This window comes from Vespula pensylvanica, chromosome 16 (assembly GCF_014466175.1).
Source record: "Vespula pensylvanica isolate Volc-1 chromosome 16, ASM1446617v1, whole genome shotgun sequence".
In the NCBI taxonomy this organism is placed as follows: domain Eukaryota; kingdom Metazoa; phylum Arthropoda; class Insecta; order Hymenoptera; family Vespidae; genus Vespula; species Vespula pensylvanica.
The window spans coordinates 2,330,594-2,348,311 of NC_057700.1; the positions used below are offsets into that span (position 1 = coordinate 2,330,594).

General features: G+C 29.7%; 1 protein-coding gene and 1 long non-coding RNA gene across 3 annotated transcripts in view; both read left to right on the forward strand.

Annotated features, from left to right (window-relative positions):
• Positions 1–216: 216 nt before the first annotated feature.
• Positions 217–17,718, forward strand: part of LOC122634864 — a 45,237-nt gene continuing 27,735 nt past the window's right edge. Inside the window, exons 1-2 of one of the 2 annotated variants that reach the window (XM_043824252.1) lie at positions 217–429; positions 735–1,003. In XM_043824252.1, coding sequence (XP_043680187.1) covers positions 913–1,003 — 91 coding nt within the window. In that variant the 5' untranslated portion in view covers positions 217–429; positions 735–912. The remainder of the gene's footprint in view (positions 430–734; positions 1,004–17,718) is intronic. The other variant, XM_043824253.1, reaches the window with a different exon arrangement.
• Positions 7,879–9,714, forward strand: LOC122634872. Its single transcript, XR_006328496.1, has 2 exons — positions 7,879–8,313; positions 9,437–9,714. It is a non-coding gene; the product is annotated as an uncharacterized LOC122634872 (long non-coding RNA).

Here is a 17,718-nt window from a genome sequence, read left to right on the forward strand (position 1 = left end):
ATCCATCTGATCATCCATCTGACTATCCAGGTATTTACGTGTTTATCTATCTGTTTCTTTCTGTTTACTCTCTCTCTCTCTCTCTCTCTATTTCTCTATTTATCTTTATCTGTTCTTCTCTTTCTTTCGACGTATTTCTTTTCCCCCTCTTCATCCCTCCCTTTCATCTGTACTCCCTCCCTCCCTCCCACCTTTTTCCTTTCTCTCTCTCTCTCTTTCTCTCTCTTTTTCTCTCTCTCTCTCTCCCCGTTCTCGACCTCTCGCTGGATACACCTTTCTCCAGTTCCCAACACCCGGTGGGCCTTGGTTCTCCTTCAGTACTCACCGAGACACAGACAAAGTTACGCACTCAGAGAAAACGTCAATCGGTCGTCTACTCGGTGAGTCGAGTTACTCGCGATAAACTCTCGACCGTTCTCCGTTGACCAGGTGAAACTTTCGATCATTTGGTCCAAGATCCATTCTTCTTCGTACAAGATTTATTGTTTTGATCTTATTTCATTTCTCTCTCTCTCTCTCTCTCTCTCTCTCTCTCTCTCTCTCTCTCTATTTTTATTTTTTTTTTTTAATCACCAACAAAACCTTCGTTTTTTGGTGATTTAAAAAAATTTCGATCGCGTTTCGGTCGCGATATTATTTTTTTCTAATAGCACTGTGCTCTTAGAAAAAAGATTCTTTTTTTGTTGGCTTTTTTCTCTCTTTTTTTTTTAATTACATCATTCATTGATTAACAGAAGAAACGCAAGGTACAAGAAGCATATTAAAGATTTGGATCTGAAATATTTGTGTGTTATTCCATGGGATCGACGACGTGGCCGCGCGGGGGTTGGTTTTGATGACAGTGTGTAGAATATCATCGTAATATTCGCTAAGAAGTTTACAGTGAAACCCGTTTAACAGAATTCGATTCAGATGGGCGAAGATATGTGGCAGCTATTGTTTACGAAACTTCTTCTATTTAGTATCGTACTATTGACCGTAATATCCACCGGTCGTTCCGAGGGTGAGTCTTTTAAAGATTACGATCTATATGTATATATTATAATATAATCTATTTCGAACATTGTTTATCATATTATTTTTATTATCTGCAATTTAGATTTATTCCTCTTGTATGTACACAAGAAACATATTTATTATTTCATGAGAATTATAATCTTATTGATCTATCGATCTCAACGATTCGATTAGTTCAATCGTCGTAATAAAATAAAATTGTTCGATTCTTTGATCGAATAAAATTTTCTCGATAAAATTTCACAAATTATCGATTATCAACGATCTATCGATTATCGATGTTTAGTATGATTTATTACAATATAATTTATTAGAATAACACGTTAGATATTTTATTAAACCTATCGTTTTATTTAACGCAGCCATCGTCGTCGTCGTCGTCATGTTTACTGTTGCAGGTTGTCTTATTAGAGAAATCGAGAATTGTTGTATTTTCTTCCAATGAACTATTAGCAGTAAACATCTATCTTTTTCCATAATAATTTCACCTTTAAGTCGAGTTTCTAACTTTCAAGAAACAAGTCCTTTCGCCCTCTCTCCTCACCTCTCACCCCCATCTCTCTCGTCACTTCTAATCCAACGCGCGAGAAAAGTCCTTACGCGTTTAACCAGCAATAAAGTAAGGTAATCGAATTTGAAAGGATCATCTCTCTTCTCTTTTCTCACAATTTCGAAAATGATCTCACGTTCTCACGATAAAAACCTTTTATTTCTTCGTAGTATACGAACATGAATTTATTTCGTTCCATTCAAATCGCCCACGCGACCATCGAGTTTGGCAACAAAAGTTCAAGGATATGAAATCTTTTAGCGAATCTCACCTTTACAACTTTTTTTCTAGAAAACTTTTTACGATACTAGAAGAAATTTTCTTTATTTCCGTTTAATTTTGATTGTTTTTTTTTTTTTTTATTGCTTTTAAATTTGTTCGTCTTTTTTTGTGATCAGATTTATATATATATATATCTTTCTCTTTTTCTCTTTTTTCTCTTTTTCTTTTTGTCTGTCTCTGGTGATATGAAATTATGAAATTAATTGTAAATGTCTTACATTCTTACAATTCGAAGTATTCCATGGCCACCTTCTATTCCGTCGACATACATACATGCATACGTCTCTTGACTTTTACACTTACGAATAGTGGATTATATAAGTTAGCAATGGCTTTCACATTTTTTTATCTTCCTTTTCTCTCTCTCTCTCTCTCTCTCTCTCTATACATATATATATATATATATATATATATATATATATATATATAAATTTTCTTCACGAAACATCCAGTTTTCATGGTATGTCGTTATTCCTGGTCCTAGTCTTTGTCCTTTATTGGTAGGAAAGAGAGATTATATCACTTGATGTTTCCTGTATAAATTGTCTTTAAAGGTATCGATTAATGTCAGCTATAAAATAGTGCATGCGTGATTGTGTGCCTATATTTTTGTTGTTAACACATATCCTGCATACACAAACACACACACACACACACATATATATTTATATGTACATAATCCTGATTATTACACTGAGAAAGCTATACTGAACTCGATATACTCGATTGCTTCTTGACTCATTGTATGACTGTGAGAAAAACATGATTGTTGCATGGTGAGAGAACGTATGTGTGTATATATATATATATATATATTTGTAGTCACGTTGCTCCTTCTAATGCGATTCACGCAACTTTTCTAGAAATATTTCTTAGATAAAAGTAAAATCTAACATTGATCAGGGATATGTTGTATAATAGAATAATTATAGACAATATAAAAAAGAAAAACAAATAATCGAAATTATTTGATCAAATCATTTGAGGTGTCAATAATATGAAATGATATTAAATATGAAGATGATTCGATATCATCAATTAATACACACATTTACATATGTACGTATACGTATAGATAGACTGATACAAATAATCCCGATTGAACGATTCATCAATAGCATTAATTAGGTTCTTAACGGACTTAACAGACGCGTCTTGAATTATCAATTCACTGTAAGAAGTAATAACAAGTATACTTAAGAGGAATGGTCAATCGATATTCATTCACTCTAATGTAATACATGTTCTCGATCGAAGACCTAGATCTAATGATTATCTTATGCAAGTATGTAAACAAAAGAGGATTCTAACGGATTCTACAAATCACTGTTAGGTGACTTTGCTAAAACTTTATTGTTTCCTAGATTGAAATAATGATCAGTCTCATTATTTTTTATTTTGTTTCTTTTTCCTACTTTATTATCAATTACATAATATAATATAATTAAATAATATAATTCAATGACTTATTTAGTTTACTAATTATTTTAATTATACGTGAACATTTTATTTATTTATATATTTCCTTTTGTAGTGATTTTTTATTATTCTTATATTATTTTAATGTCAGATTAAGTAATTCATTATCATACATTAATTCATATTTTAATTATGTCTGTATATTTCGAACAGTAATCCTTATCATTATTCATACTTTATTATCAAATTAAATAATTGTTTATTAATTATTATTTTAAGTTTGTCTCCATAATTGATGACAAATAATTATACAAGAAGAAAGTATTATAAATTTCTTTGGAATTAATTTAGATTGCGACAGCTGAGAGAAAATCAAAAGTGCAATTTGTTAAAGTTTCTGAAAAAAAAATGAAATAAAATGATTTGAGTTCGATATGTGTAATATAACGTTTTTACGGAATACATCGAAATTGAGTAACTTATTGAGGGAAGTTTAACCTTGATCCCAAATGAACGATAACTACAGCCGGATACAAACGAAGTTGCTTGTAATCGATTCACGGCACGAGTTCAACCTACATTGACAAGTTCCACTTTTTTTTAGTGATCTGTATTCCAGTCAGATAATACTAGCTTTGTATTTATGCGAAAAGAAAAAACAGATCGTTAATTTTCTTTGGTAGACTCGGTTACTAGATGACATCGTTGTTAATCCTTTTGTAATGTCTCGATCATTTCCTTCGAATATTAAAGATCTAACAATAGGTCGATCAAAGAACGAACATATTTAAAAAATTTTATCTCGATCGAACATGTTACTAATCCAAATGAAATTAGCTCGTTGTCAAACATGTCGTTCATAGAATTTAAGTCGATTAAAACGTAAAAAAATTTATGTCATATATTTTAAGTATTTTCATTATTTATTATCGATATTTGTCATCGGACAAATTGTTTTCTTTTCCTTTTTCTTTCTTTTTCTCAAAAATATGATTCCGTGAAGAGCGTTCTCCATAACAAAATAAATAATGATTTAAAATGAAAGCTTTGATTGAAAAGAAGGAAGGTAGAGAGAGGTGAAAGTTATCAAGGAAGTTCGCACATAAGTGTGAATATCCGTAAATGATGATGACGTGGAAAGCAACGGATCGATCGTTCGTAGATTAGACGACAATGATAAATAAATGCTGTAATCTAACAATAAGAATAGATGATTACACTAGTGGTAAGAAAATAGAAAAGAAATGCTAATGAGAAGAAGATGGAAAAGGAAGAGAATGTAGGAGAGAGAATGCAGAGGACGCGAGTCACGTTACAACGGTAAATGCCGATGAAATCCTGTGACGAAGGACGTCGGGTTGTTGCTTCGATGATACATACTTCAAATCATTTCTAACAATTCTATGAACAACGGTATTGTAGTTATCTACATAGATACATCTACTTATACGTTTACCTTTAATAGTGCAAATTAAAAGGAATTTTTTTTCTAGATAATTCCAACATGAACGTAATCTGAATAATTTGTTGTAATAAATGAATAAATATTTTTTTCAGATAACGAGCGAAATATTTTATTCTATTTTTTCTAGGCTTAACAAATCGCCTTGCCGATCTTCTCTCGATAATTATTATCTAAATAAATTTCAAACAAAATTATATTACTTTCTCCTTTTTATTTTTATAATAATATTGTTCATTATCGATCAAAAGAAATCAATTCGAAACTTTTTCGTTTATCTGTAACATTTAGATATGTGATATAATAATAAAAAAGAAACAAAAATAATACAAAAGAAACAAATAAGAGAAAAGAAGATTTCTCTGTTGAAAAGTCACGTTAGATGACTTGACATCGTTGATAAGTCGTCCTATTCAGGAACGCTATATATAAAGTGGTACGCGTTAGTACCATATGTTCGATATAGCTGCAAACGTGCGAATATATGTCTCGAAGAGCGCGTGCCTCTCTCGGCACGTGTTATAGCGACCGAGTAACTGTAAAACGATTGCACGCGTTCACGTAGGAGATCTAATTAATATACCAACGCATAATCACTATTTTCATAAAAGAAGAAAAAAAAGAAGAAAAGAAAAAGAAAGAAAAAAAAAAGAAGAAAGGAATAATTTCATTCGTATGCGCATTACAAACTGTAATACATTCCGATGACATAACTGCCCTAATCCAGAAGCACGATACAATGACTTGGAAATTAAAATAACTGGGACGTTTTGTTGAATGAATTGTTAAATTAGAAATAAATCGTACGGTTCCGTTTACGAAATAACAAGACCGTCCGGTCAGTGTCCTACGATCGAGTGTATATCTCGATTTAAAAATCCTTTTTTAGATTGATCGATACACTTACTTACAACATTCTGTTACTTTCGTCATATAGGATATGTGTTAACTATACTTGGATGTTAATCTGTTCTAGAGTTTTTTTTTTTATTTTCTTTTTCCTTTTTTTTTGTAATTTTTTAATATTATTATTTTTTTTATTATATTATTATTTTGTAATATTTTATAATACTATTATTCATTGAAATATTAGTCTACAAATTTGAAGATTTTGAGTTTAGAGAATAATTCATTATACTTATAAATATGTATTAGATCGTCTGTTCAATTCTTGTTTATTTCTATTTACTTTATAATACAATTATGTATGTTGTTCATTGAAATATCATAGATTTATAGAACAGAGGGAAAGAAAAAGAGAGACTGAATTTAGAAAATAATTTACTATACACGATTATATTAGAAGTTACTCAAACAATTAATATTTTATTCGTCAAAAAATTCTTTTAGAGATTCCCGAAGGGATTAATATTAAAAATTAATTCTCTATAGTTACACATAAATTATGTCGAACTTGCTCAATTTATTTGTATAATCTTCGATAATATTTCAATCATATTACTTATTATTCATTGAAATGCAGTTTTTAAATTCAAAGATTGATAATCAGTGATTAGATACGCTCTCGCTATTTTAGAAGAAAATCATAGACAAAAGATCAGAAGTTTATGCTTCAGAAAATGAATCAAGATATACATACATGCATATATACATACATATATGCATCGATTGCAATTTCTTTCTACATACACGTACACAGACACAGCATTAACGGACGCAACGATATCCGTCGATCCTTCCTACATGGAAATGTCAGAAAGAGGGAACGTAGAAACGGGCGTGTCTTTGGTATGTCGTTAGCATCTCGTCTGCCCCTGTACGCGTATTCGGCCTACATTCTTTCACTGGATTCGATCTATCCTTCATTTTGTTTAATTTTAAACTTTTTTCTATTAGATTAGAAAATTATATGAAAAAAGAAGCTCAAATAAAAAAGAAACGATAAGATATTAATCCTTAAAAACATTGAAATATTTTAATCCCCATGCAAATTTTTTTTCAACATTTAAGAAGATACTAATTTTTTAAGACTAATTTTTTGAATATTCATTCAGCATTCAGATTAGAACAGTTATCACAAAACAGATTAATTTTATTAACAAGTACTTTGTGTAATTAATTATGCTGAATGTAATCGACGAAGTTAAATTTTGGAATAATATTTGATGACCACTTGTAAAAACTAAATTCGACCATTTATTATTATCTAATGAAATAGCTTTTTCTACGATGAACGATAGAGACAACTTTTTATGTCCTTCAGCGCATATATATATATATATACGTATTATAGATATACATATTTTACTTTACTACGTTCGTTTTGTACATTCTAACGCGCCGTTAATTAACTTCGTTTTTCTTTTTTCGAGCGTTTTCTTTTGAACGTTAGAAAGAGAATGGCAGAACGATTTTATTTCTCTCACATATAAAATCTTTATTTTTTAATATTATAATTTAGACTTAGTCATATGTGAACAAAAAAAATAGAAAGACATTTTTAGGTCGATATTCTGAGCAATGATTTGCAAGAACGATAGAAAAAAGAAGTAAGAGGTAAAAAGCAAAAGAAAAGAAAAAAGAAAAGAAATGAAAAAAGGAAAAGAAAAAAAGAAAAAGCAAAATTGCTTAGTTAGTCGTTAGTTAATAACACGGTGAGAATGTTGGAGGTGTGTGATCGAAGCGTTTCCTCTACAACCGAGTTTACGGCTGAGACAAACTAGTTCAGGTCGTATACCCAGTAGAATAATACTGGGATTTGGTAACGTATGATATTGTTAGAGTACTCCTACGTTCCCATCGTAAAAGAATGCTTCGATAGTTCGCTACAACTCATTGAATTCTCTTCCGATGAATGTTCCAATGAATACTCATAAATAATCATGTGACATAGATCCAAATAATATTTCAGAAATTATTATCAGAATTTGTATACTTTTATATATACGTATTTCTTTCAATTAATTGCTACATTGTCATCCCCTTATTAATTATCGTTCTATGTATATATATATATATATATATATAAAACTTTAATGAAATTATTTAATTTTTCTAAACATCTATCAAAATTATACATAGATCTAGAAAGAATATATTAAAATTAAAATATTTTTAATTATATTAAAATACTTTATATTAAAGTATTTAATTGTTGAGAATATTTAACTAAGGACAGATCAAAACATAAGATAAAGATATAGATTTAAAAAAAATGTTAGAACGTTTCTATACGTTTAATTAACTTCCACGTACTTCCATGTATTTCCACGTAGTACACGTATTTGTAAATATATCGTCCTATGCGAAAGGAACGTTTAAAAAAAATTCTTCAATTCCTCGAAATACGTCGACCAAAGCTAATATTCGTAGATATTTTGAAGAACGCAAAACATGATTTCATAATAATTACATACATATGTATATACAAAAGCGATAAGAACACGTTGTCCTTCAGAGAAAAATAAAGTTATTTACGTCCATTCAATACTAGCAAAATAAACACGACAAGGTGAGTCAAAAAGTGTAACGCAATTCTCATTCGCAGTACTACACGCGTACTCGTCTCTTTCCGAATGCTCAGTCATCAAAGTAAGTCGGAAGAAGAAGGTCGATCGAATAGGTTAGTGTAATACATACTTGCAAACCAATCGAGAATTGTGAATTTTAGCCTAGATGTTTAAGGAAAGATAGTATCTAAATAATAAGACACACATATTCATTCCACGTTTCCGTTTACTGAACTTTCGAAACCAAAGAAATAAATACATTTACTTGTCTCTTTCCGTTCCTCCATTATAAACTTACAGGACCGGTCGAAATCAATGTACTCTTATTTTCTTAAAACTAGTTTAAGCTAATCTCTAATTCAACGCTCTATGAAATTATATAATCTAAACTCTGCCTAAGTTTTATGCCATGTAACGAATATATTCGCCATTTTTACGGGTTTATTAATGCATCTACTTTACTCTTGATATATATAACTATGTTAAATGTACCGTAAAACATTGAAAACTTCCGTATATAATGTAACCAAGGAAAATTTTATCGAAAATTAATGTTTTATAAAACGATTCTGACGTTACGAAAATTTCGACGAAAAGCAAGGACACGTAAAATTTTATACGTAATGTTCAATTTGATTCAATGAAAATTTCGTAATTTTTTATGATAATAATTAGAAGAATATTAATTAAAATAATTAGTTAATTAAACAGTTCTTTTTTTTTGAGACTAACGAGTTAGTCATTCTCTCATATGCATTGTTTACTAAAAGAAAGTTTAATCTGATCATTTTTCTTTTCTTTTTTTTTTTCTGTTCTTTTCACAAAGCTTACGTATAGTTGTGCGTAGTACTTAATTTTACGCATACGAACAAAAATACAACCGTTATAATAATAGGAGGCACTCGTGCGAGTGTCAGTTGACATACCATCTCTTTCGTGCCGTTATATAAACATCTTCAAGCAAGATCATTCGATTTATGAATACTCTTTTTTTTTTTAATAATTGCAATCAACGATTTGATAGACTTAAGAATGGTTTTAAACGTTAATATCTCGAAATTAGATCTACTACGTATGACGTTAAAAAAATTGTGTACGATCATTCTTTATTCTTTTATTTTTTTTTTTATTTTACGTCTGAAGAATTTTATTTTAAACAAATCAATTGAAAGATGATATGTTTATATACGATAGAAAGTGCAAGTCACGGATGTTAAATAATTTCATTGTTCTTAGCATTTTAGTCTTCAACTATGGCCCCGGAGACTACTTTCTCCTTCGTGTTACCACTACATGCTCTTCCATTTAATATGCATAGCAACGTGCAGACTTTATCTTCTTACTATAGCGAGCGAATAAGTTAATTTTGAAAATATCTGTATAACAGTTAACTATTCTTAATAACCTATTACAATTCACAGAAATTTTCTTATTAATAGAGAAAATAAGTTTAATAATTTAATTTAATCTAAGATACGTTTTATATGAAATAAATTAAAAAAGTTCTTCGCTGATTTGAATAACGAATCATTTCTCTTTTTCGTGATTTTTTTTTTAGGCTAATTTCTAAATTTTTTGGATCGTAAAATTACAAATTTATAGAATTTCGAAGAAAACGTTATCGATTTTAATTACACGTGGGAACTTTTATTTTGCACTTGACTCATTTTTAGCATAAAAAACACGTTACCATAAAACATGTGGCATTTACAATTATATGATCCTTCAAACGTATAAAAAGAAACACAAACTCGGTATTATAATCTGATTTACGTCAAAGAGTTCTGTGAAAAAGGTGAGTGACGCACGTTCGTCGTCTAAAACGAGTATTTTGTGGACATACAAAAATCAAACCAAAATGTTAACTACATTCTAAATTGTGACGTTAATTATTAGGCTGTATACCCAAGATCTTATCAATGATCATTCTAAACTCGAGTTTATTCGTTGCAATGTTACATTTGTAACAGTGAAAATGCGGCAATGACTTTAGATATTATTAAAATGTAGATTATAAAAGTTTGTTCGAAATCTATGTAAAGTTCAATGACTTAATATTTAGAAATATTCGTAAGTTTTGTGAGTATCTTTTTCTTACGAAATGACTTTTCTTTTTTTTTTTTAAGAATATATTTAAAAATATTAATCTTAAATAATATAAAAATTTTGAGCTTAGTCAGTTACATATTTTTATTTAAAATCGATTCTTTTGTATTACGATATAGATAGGAAAAAAGATATTTCTCTTGTAGTTACAAATTCGTTTAATTAGCTACTTATTCATAATTAAACGTATAGAATACAGTGATGTACGTTAAGAGTCAATTAATGGTCGTAAGAAAAATCTGATAAGTTCTCAACACTCTGGCGTGCCAAATTAGATTAACAGTTGAAGCTTTCACTGGCCTTTCTAGAAAAACCATTCGTGTTACATCGTGGTTCTTAAGTGTAAGTAGGAAAAACTAAGCGGATAAAAACTGTAAAAGTATACTTATACATATAATAATGAATTATTATTTCGATCATTATTAAACGAATCGACGAGGTAAAATAATAAATTATAAATAGGTATTACACAAAAATAATAAATATAAATATATCAAATATCTTACATAATATATCTAGAATCGAATGGATCGATCATTTTATTTTCTTTTATTTACACGAGAGATTATATAAGAAAACGGAAATGCGTATCCAAGCTATAAAATCATTTAATTATTATCGCGAAGTGAAAACCAACGTACCAACATCGAATTATCTAAATAAATCTAAAATCTACATTTCTTTTTTTGCAACAAATTGAATTAAGGGAACTATCAAGGAAGTAATTTTTAAAATTTTCACCCCATTTATGATCAATGAAAAAAAGAAAAGAAAACGAAAAAAAACGCCAGAAAAAAAGACGAAGAAGAAGAAGAAGAAGCAGAAAAAGATCAGATATTTACTGATGCGAATCGAAAGATGAGATAGTTGAGAATAGTTTCCAAGAGTTTGGCTCGATGATTTCGCAAAGGTAAGCGTTGGAAAGAGAGGAAGGCAGATAGCATCTGGTTCCGTTGCATAAGGATGAAAGTATCTTGTAGCTGACTGACTGAGTAAATAATAACGGTTACGTCGTGTAAAGATCTTCTTCTTTTTCTTCTTCTTCTGTTTTTTTCTTTTTCTTTTTCTTTTTCATCACTAAAAGCACCGTAATGAGCAAAGCGAGAGGACTCGTCTAATTTGTATCGTGGGATTTTCATTAAAAGGAAGATATCTACATACTTATTCTTTTTCTCTCTTTTTCTCTGTCTCTTTTCAACTTAGATAGGATATGTGTAATAGTTGTATTGTTGTTGACGGTATTAAAAGAAACAGGAGCATTCTTATGTATTACGTAGAACTGTTTTGTGAGAAGAACGTAACGATTGCGAAAAGATTTTTCTCTCTCATTTGGATCATTTATTTCTTAATTATAAATAGACTCGATCTTGTATTTCTTTTTCTTTCTTTCTTTTTCTTTTTTTTTTTTTTTTGATTTTTAATTCTCCTCTCGATTCATCGATAAAGTCAATAATTAAATCTAATATAGATCAACATTTTTCGATCTCCGTGAACTATAGGAATAGATATAGCGCCATGTTAAGATTTTTTTGAACCAGACTGAGAAATGATAGCTACTATCGTATATCAAAGTAAGGATTAATTTCCAAGGATTAATTAGGGATAATATTCCTTATTAGGGGAATACTTTCTCCGTCTCGACATAATTTTTTTTCTTTTTGTTTGTTTGTTTTCTTTTTTTTTCTTCTTTTTTTTTTTTTTTTTTTTAACGACTAAATAAAGCACGATGTTGGAGGAGATAATTCTCCCCCTCTTCTCCAAAAAATGAAAATATTTTAATAAGAGAGGATAGTTATGGACGATGTTAACGATTTAGAGATGATTCTTCTACCTGTACTCTTCGAACCGTGTAAAAACGGTTTTACACGCGATCCAAATTGTATGTTACATGTACATACTTACGTTAACCGTACGCACGATTAATATATATGTATGTATATATATATATATATATATATATATATATATGTATGTATATAGCCGGGACTATTTTACCTTCACTATATTACATGTGTACTGCGTGGTGTTTCACTTTTCTTTCCTTCTATTTTTTTTCTTTTTTCTTTTTTTTTCTTTCTTTCACATTTCTCCGATTACTTCAATTACTTCCCGGAAATATGTTTTCCTTTCGAGTTCAAAACCCTTATCGTTGTTGTAACAAATTATTATTACTGCTTTAGGATTCTAACATTGAAAGTTTGGAATATCTAGGTATTATATATTTTTTATAGATATTACACAAGTCAATTCGGTCAAGATTCAAGATCATTTCGAATGACACTGGCAAGATGAGAATCGTATTTTTGTAATATTACGTTCTTCTTCCTTTTAATGCAAATCGTTAGCTAACCGAGACCACATAAAGGAAAAAAAAAAAAAGAAACAAAAAGAGAAAAAAGAGAGATTAGAAAATAAAAGAGAGTTAGAATATCTTGGACATTTCTATCAAGGCTTCTAACTTGTAAGGCATTAAACCCGGATTGCATGTTAAGAGAAATCTATTGAAGAAGACTAGAGATATTTATTCCCCAATTTTTCATGATGGAATACAAACATAGGATGTACCGATAGTTTCACAGACGATTTTAAAAATCGTTTAATACTTTTTCCTTCCTCCTTTCTCTTTTTTTCTTTTTTTTAATCGTAATAAATCGTAAAAAAGAATAGTAACTTTTGATGCATTCAGTACGATGAAATTTGAAACGCGTTAAAGGTATACAAAATTAAGGAGAACAAATTGTTAATCTCTTATTTTCCAATGAGATCAAGCTAATCGTTGAGAAAAGAAGATAAGAGGGGATATGGATCGAGTAGAAGAGAAATGCTGTACTCCTTATACATTCTTGTCAAGGCTTGCCCGGAGGCTGAAAGCGTCGCCTTTAGAACGAGACAATCTCTTTCGATTTATATTATTTTATATGAGATAGAGAGATTCGTAAAAAAAAAATACACACACACACACATATATATATATGTTAAAGAGAAAGATAGAGATAAAAAAAGATAAAGAGAGAAATAGAGAAAAATTATTGTATAAAATATAGATATATTTCGCTGGATAGAAAGAGACATTTACATCAACAATGTGGTCAATGAATTTACTAGCAGTTCGTGTCTCTTATAATATTCTATACATTCTCTTCTTGACACACGCGCCATCTTTGAAGCTTTCTGCTTAAAGAATGGTATCCATCGAGAATACGCTATTATAGCCTTGCGAAATGACTACTCGACAAACGTAATTCCAGAGCAGTAAAGAGAGACGAAGAGAAAGAGAGAGAAAGAGAGAGAGAGACGAATTTTTATTTGCTGCACGTGCAATGTGCACACGAAATCAACAAATATACATTGTCATTGTGTGCATGTAGTTTAACGATGCGAAATCACTCATACACAAGCAAGAGGACGACGAAACGAAACTAAACGAAACGAAACATCGCATAGAAAGTGTCTGGGAAACTGCGAAGGTGCGACGCCAAAGGACTGATGTAATTCTCATGCTTTCCCTCGAGAGTCATCGTGGTTTCTCGACGACGCGACACGACGGTCGACATCGTAGTAAAAAGAGATAGAACTAATGCGACATATTAGGACTTGATTTAACAACAAGAAAATTATTTAGGTTTACTCGGTCTTTATGATATATTTATAAATATTTCAATTATTTCATACACCTGTTTCTCCGATAGACTAGCAATAAACGTACGGAGGACTGTATTTACAACAAGTCGTATTAACCATGAACACTATGCTCTCACTCTCTATCGCAGTATTTCTCAAACTTTTTCTACGACGAGAAGCATCGCGAATTGTTAAATTTTCAACATCGTTAAACTTAACACTTTTTCTTATTTTATAGGATAGATAGGTATTGATAATAAGTAGATAAATTAGACGAGTGAATATATGAGTTAAGTATGAAAATAGCAAAGTAATATTAATTTTCATAAGTTTTCACGAAACGCTTATTGACTTTTAGCAGTACGCAGTTTGGTAAACGCTTTTTTAGTTTGGAAATATACATCTTAAAATTTTACTTCTCACAAATAATGATATAAAGAAGAACAATCTGGTATACTTGTTAAAACCAAAGGTAGAAAGAGAAAACTGAAAAAATAAACAAATAAATAAATGAATAAAAAAATGAAAGATTGTATGAATTTGATTAAACGAAGAAATATACTCGAGTCCTGATAATGATGAAAGTATGAATGGTATCCTGATAGATATGAATAGATAATGAATTAATGTGCATCGAAAACGATAAGGAGAAAAAAAAACGATAAAGCAACAAAAAAAAAAAGAAAGGAAATAAAAGGAAATCGACTTAAAAGTGATTGAAGATATTTAGGTCATCGATGTATGTAGGTTAATTCTTTGTAAGAAAGTATCTTTTTCTATAAGAGAGAATAAGCAGAGAGAAGCAGGTGGGTGAATTCTCACTGGTTCATCAACTGGAAGAAGCATCTTCACTTCGAACGACCGATTTTGCTTTCGGTTCCGCCTTGTATTCCGCGGAGAAAGCTGTAATGTCTGTGATTCGAACGTAGAAGCCTTTTCGTATCATTCAACGATTCGTTTCATTCAATACAACAATGTATACGTAGGTTCGAATTATTATTAACTTTTATATAACTATTATGTATATATATATATATATATATATGTAATATATAAAGAATAGATAATATTAAAAACCTATTACTCTTTTTCAAGAACGTTTAGATCGTAAAGAAATTTCTGAGCTTGTAGTTTTACAATCTGAAAAAAAAAGTTTGGAAAATTTGATATTTTTCATTCAAAGTTATCTCTGTTTTATAAAAGTATGTAAAGAATTAATATACTGTTATAAAGCTGTAATAATTCAAGATAAGTCGAGTGATCAGTCTTATCGAAATACATATATCTAGAGATAAGAAATATTAGTTTTTAAGGAAAAAGGAACAATGGAGAATGTGTTTAACGTTGCAAAGACTCCAACCGATAAGATGCAAATATTTGTATGAATTATTGACGAGTCGATGAGGAAATATACAGAAGTTAGTGTGCCGACCCGTTATAACCCTGAGGCTATCGGGCTCGGCCTACATCCTTACTGTTCATGGATGCGAACATTGGGCACACACTGTTAGCTCGAATAGGGCCAAACTGCAAGAACCATCTTTGATTCATTGTGGAAAAGGTCACATGTTTTCAAAGACACGTGAAAATCTTTTTTTTTTTGTGTCTTTCCCTATTCTACTAATTAATAATTAGTAATTTTATCTGAAAGAAATGAAATTTTAATATGATATTAAAAATATCAATATCGCAATATCATATATAACAAATAATATTTTTATTGATAATTATAATGACAGCTAATTAATAATTAATTTGATAATACTCGTATTATTTAAAAGTAAGTTAATATGATAAATTTTTTAAATAAAAAAGAAAAAAAATCGTATTGGCTTTAATTGGGTTTAATACAATTGGGTATAATTGTATCTAACAATTACTATTCTTAAATCATTTATTAATAACGTTGTTGAACGTATAAATCTACCCACACTTACATTAAGTGAAATTGGTTTCTGCAACTCTCCAATTCCAATCTTATTCAATGAAGAGTACCAACTTTCTTCTCGATGCATACTATCGCTCTCCTACCTTTACCGATACTCCTATCACATGAGAACATAAGCGATTGCTGAAGTATACTAAATGTCGGTTAATAATGTTTTTTTCTTCATTTGTCAGACAGATTTTTATATCTTTATTATCAGTAATGGACATGCTGAAAGATAATCGAAACGATGAGATATTTAAAGTACACATAGGTAATATATTCAATTTTTCATATAAGGATGTATGATATATATACTCGGATATAAAATATTTTTCTACAGAATTCTTTTACACGTTCGAATCGTAAAAAAAAAGGAAAGAAACAGAAAAAAAAAAAACAGAAAAGAATTTAACTATCAGTAATTAATGAAATCCTTAGCTGGTAGAGTCCGAAGGCAAGTAAACTTTCGCTCAAAAAAGAAGGTCACTCTTAAATCCAATCCTGGTACAGGTTGATCGGCAACGAGAAACGATCGGTCGTATTCTTGAATTAGGTCAACGAATCTTGACATGACAGTAAATAATTAAAATTACTAGCTTAGATATTAATCTAAAAATTCATTTCATTATTTTATCTATCTATTTTATTCGAAAAAGAAAAAGAGAAAAAAAAAAGAGATTTACGTTCGAACTATAATTTTCATTTTAATGAACGAATATTATTTATGAGATACCATATGATATTTAATAATAGGCCATATGGTTGCTAAAAATTATATAAAAAGAAGAAATAAATAAATTAATAAAAAATAAAAAAAAAAGGATTGATGACTCCAGCAACATGTAATATATTTGAAGAAGATATACTTTTGTTTGGGGTGCTTCTGAGACGGAGAGGGATATAAAATAACATGATTTATAACACATACTTGGAAATTTCTGATGTAATCATTCGGAGTATAGTTTCGCACGCGTTAAATAGTCCCGCAGTTAATCCGTGCATGGAAATCCGCGGTGAAATCGCGTAAGTACACGTGTATAACGTGGTATCGCCAAACGTCGCAGCATTCTTTCATGATATACCGGGTGTGTCCCGATTAGTCTCACTTCCCCCCCTCGTAGCTAATGCCATGTCGAAGGAAAAGTAGGCGGAAGAAATCGTCAATCGTCAAACGACTAATTTTCATTACATATTACCTGTTTACATTACTGTTGACAACACTACCATTTTATTTAACACTAATCGTTCTACGCGAGGAAAAGTAATTTTCTTCTTTTTCTTCTTTTTTTTTTTTTCTTAAGGTATCAAGAATTTGATGTCACGTTGTAAACATTTCATTATCATCTAATGTTTTCTATTTCCTTTTCCTATTTGATTTAACACTTTGCACTATGAAGTCATCATTCGTATGACACTACGTATATATATATATATATATATATATTACTTGTTTCTTTTTTTTAATCTTTTTATATAATCGTCAAATCAGCTATGAAGTGGTGACATTTTATCATTTAATTAATAAGATAAAATATTAGGGGATGTAGTTTGTTTCAAGGATTGCTTTCGAAAAATATAAATCTATATTTTCTCTATCTTGCGCTATTTTATTAATATTATATTTTATATTTTATATAGTGTATATATATATATTAAAATAAACAATTTATTAATATTAAAAAAAATCATATTCGTAGAATTGATATTGTAACCAGTATGTATGCACTTTCAAAAAACATTTAATACGATAATCAAATCACGTATTGATAGAGAAAGTGGAATCATAGATCAATAGATATATTTTGTTCGATTAATAAATGAAATCATTCCTCATATATTCCCCGTTAGAATTTATATATAT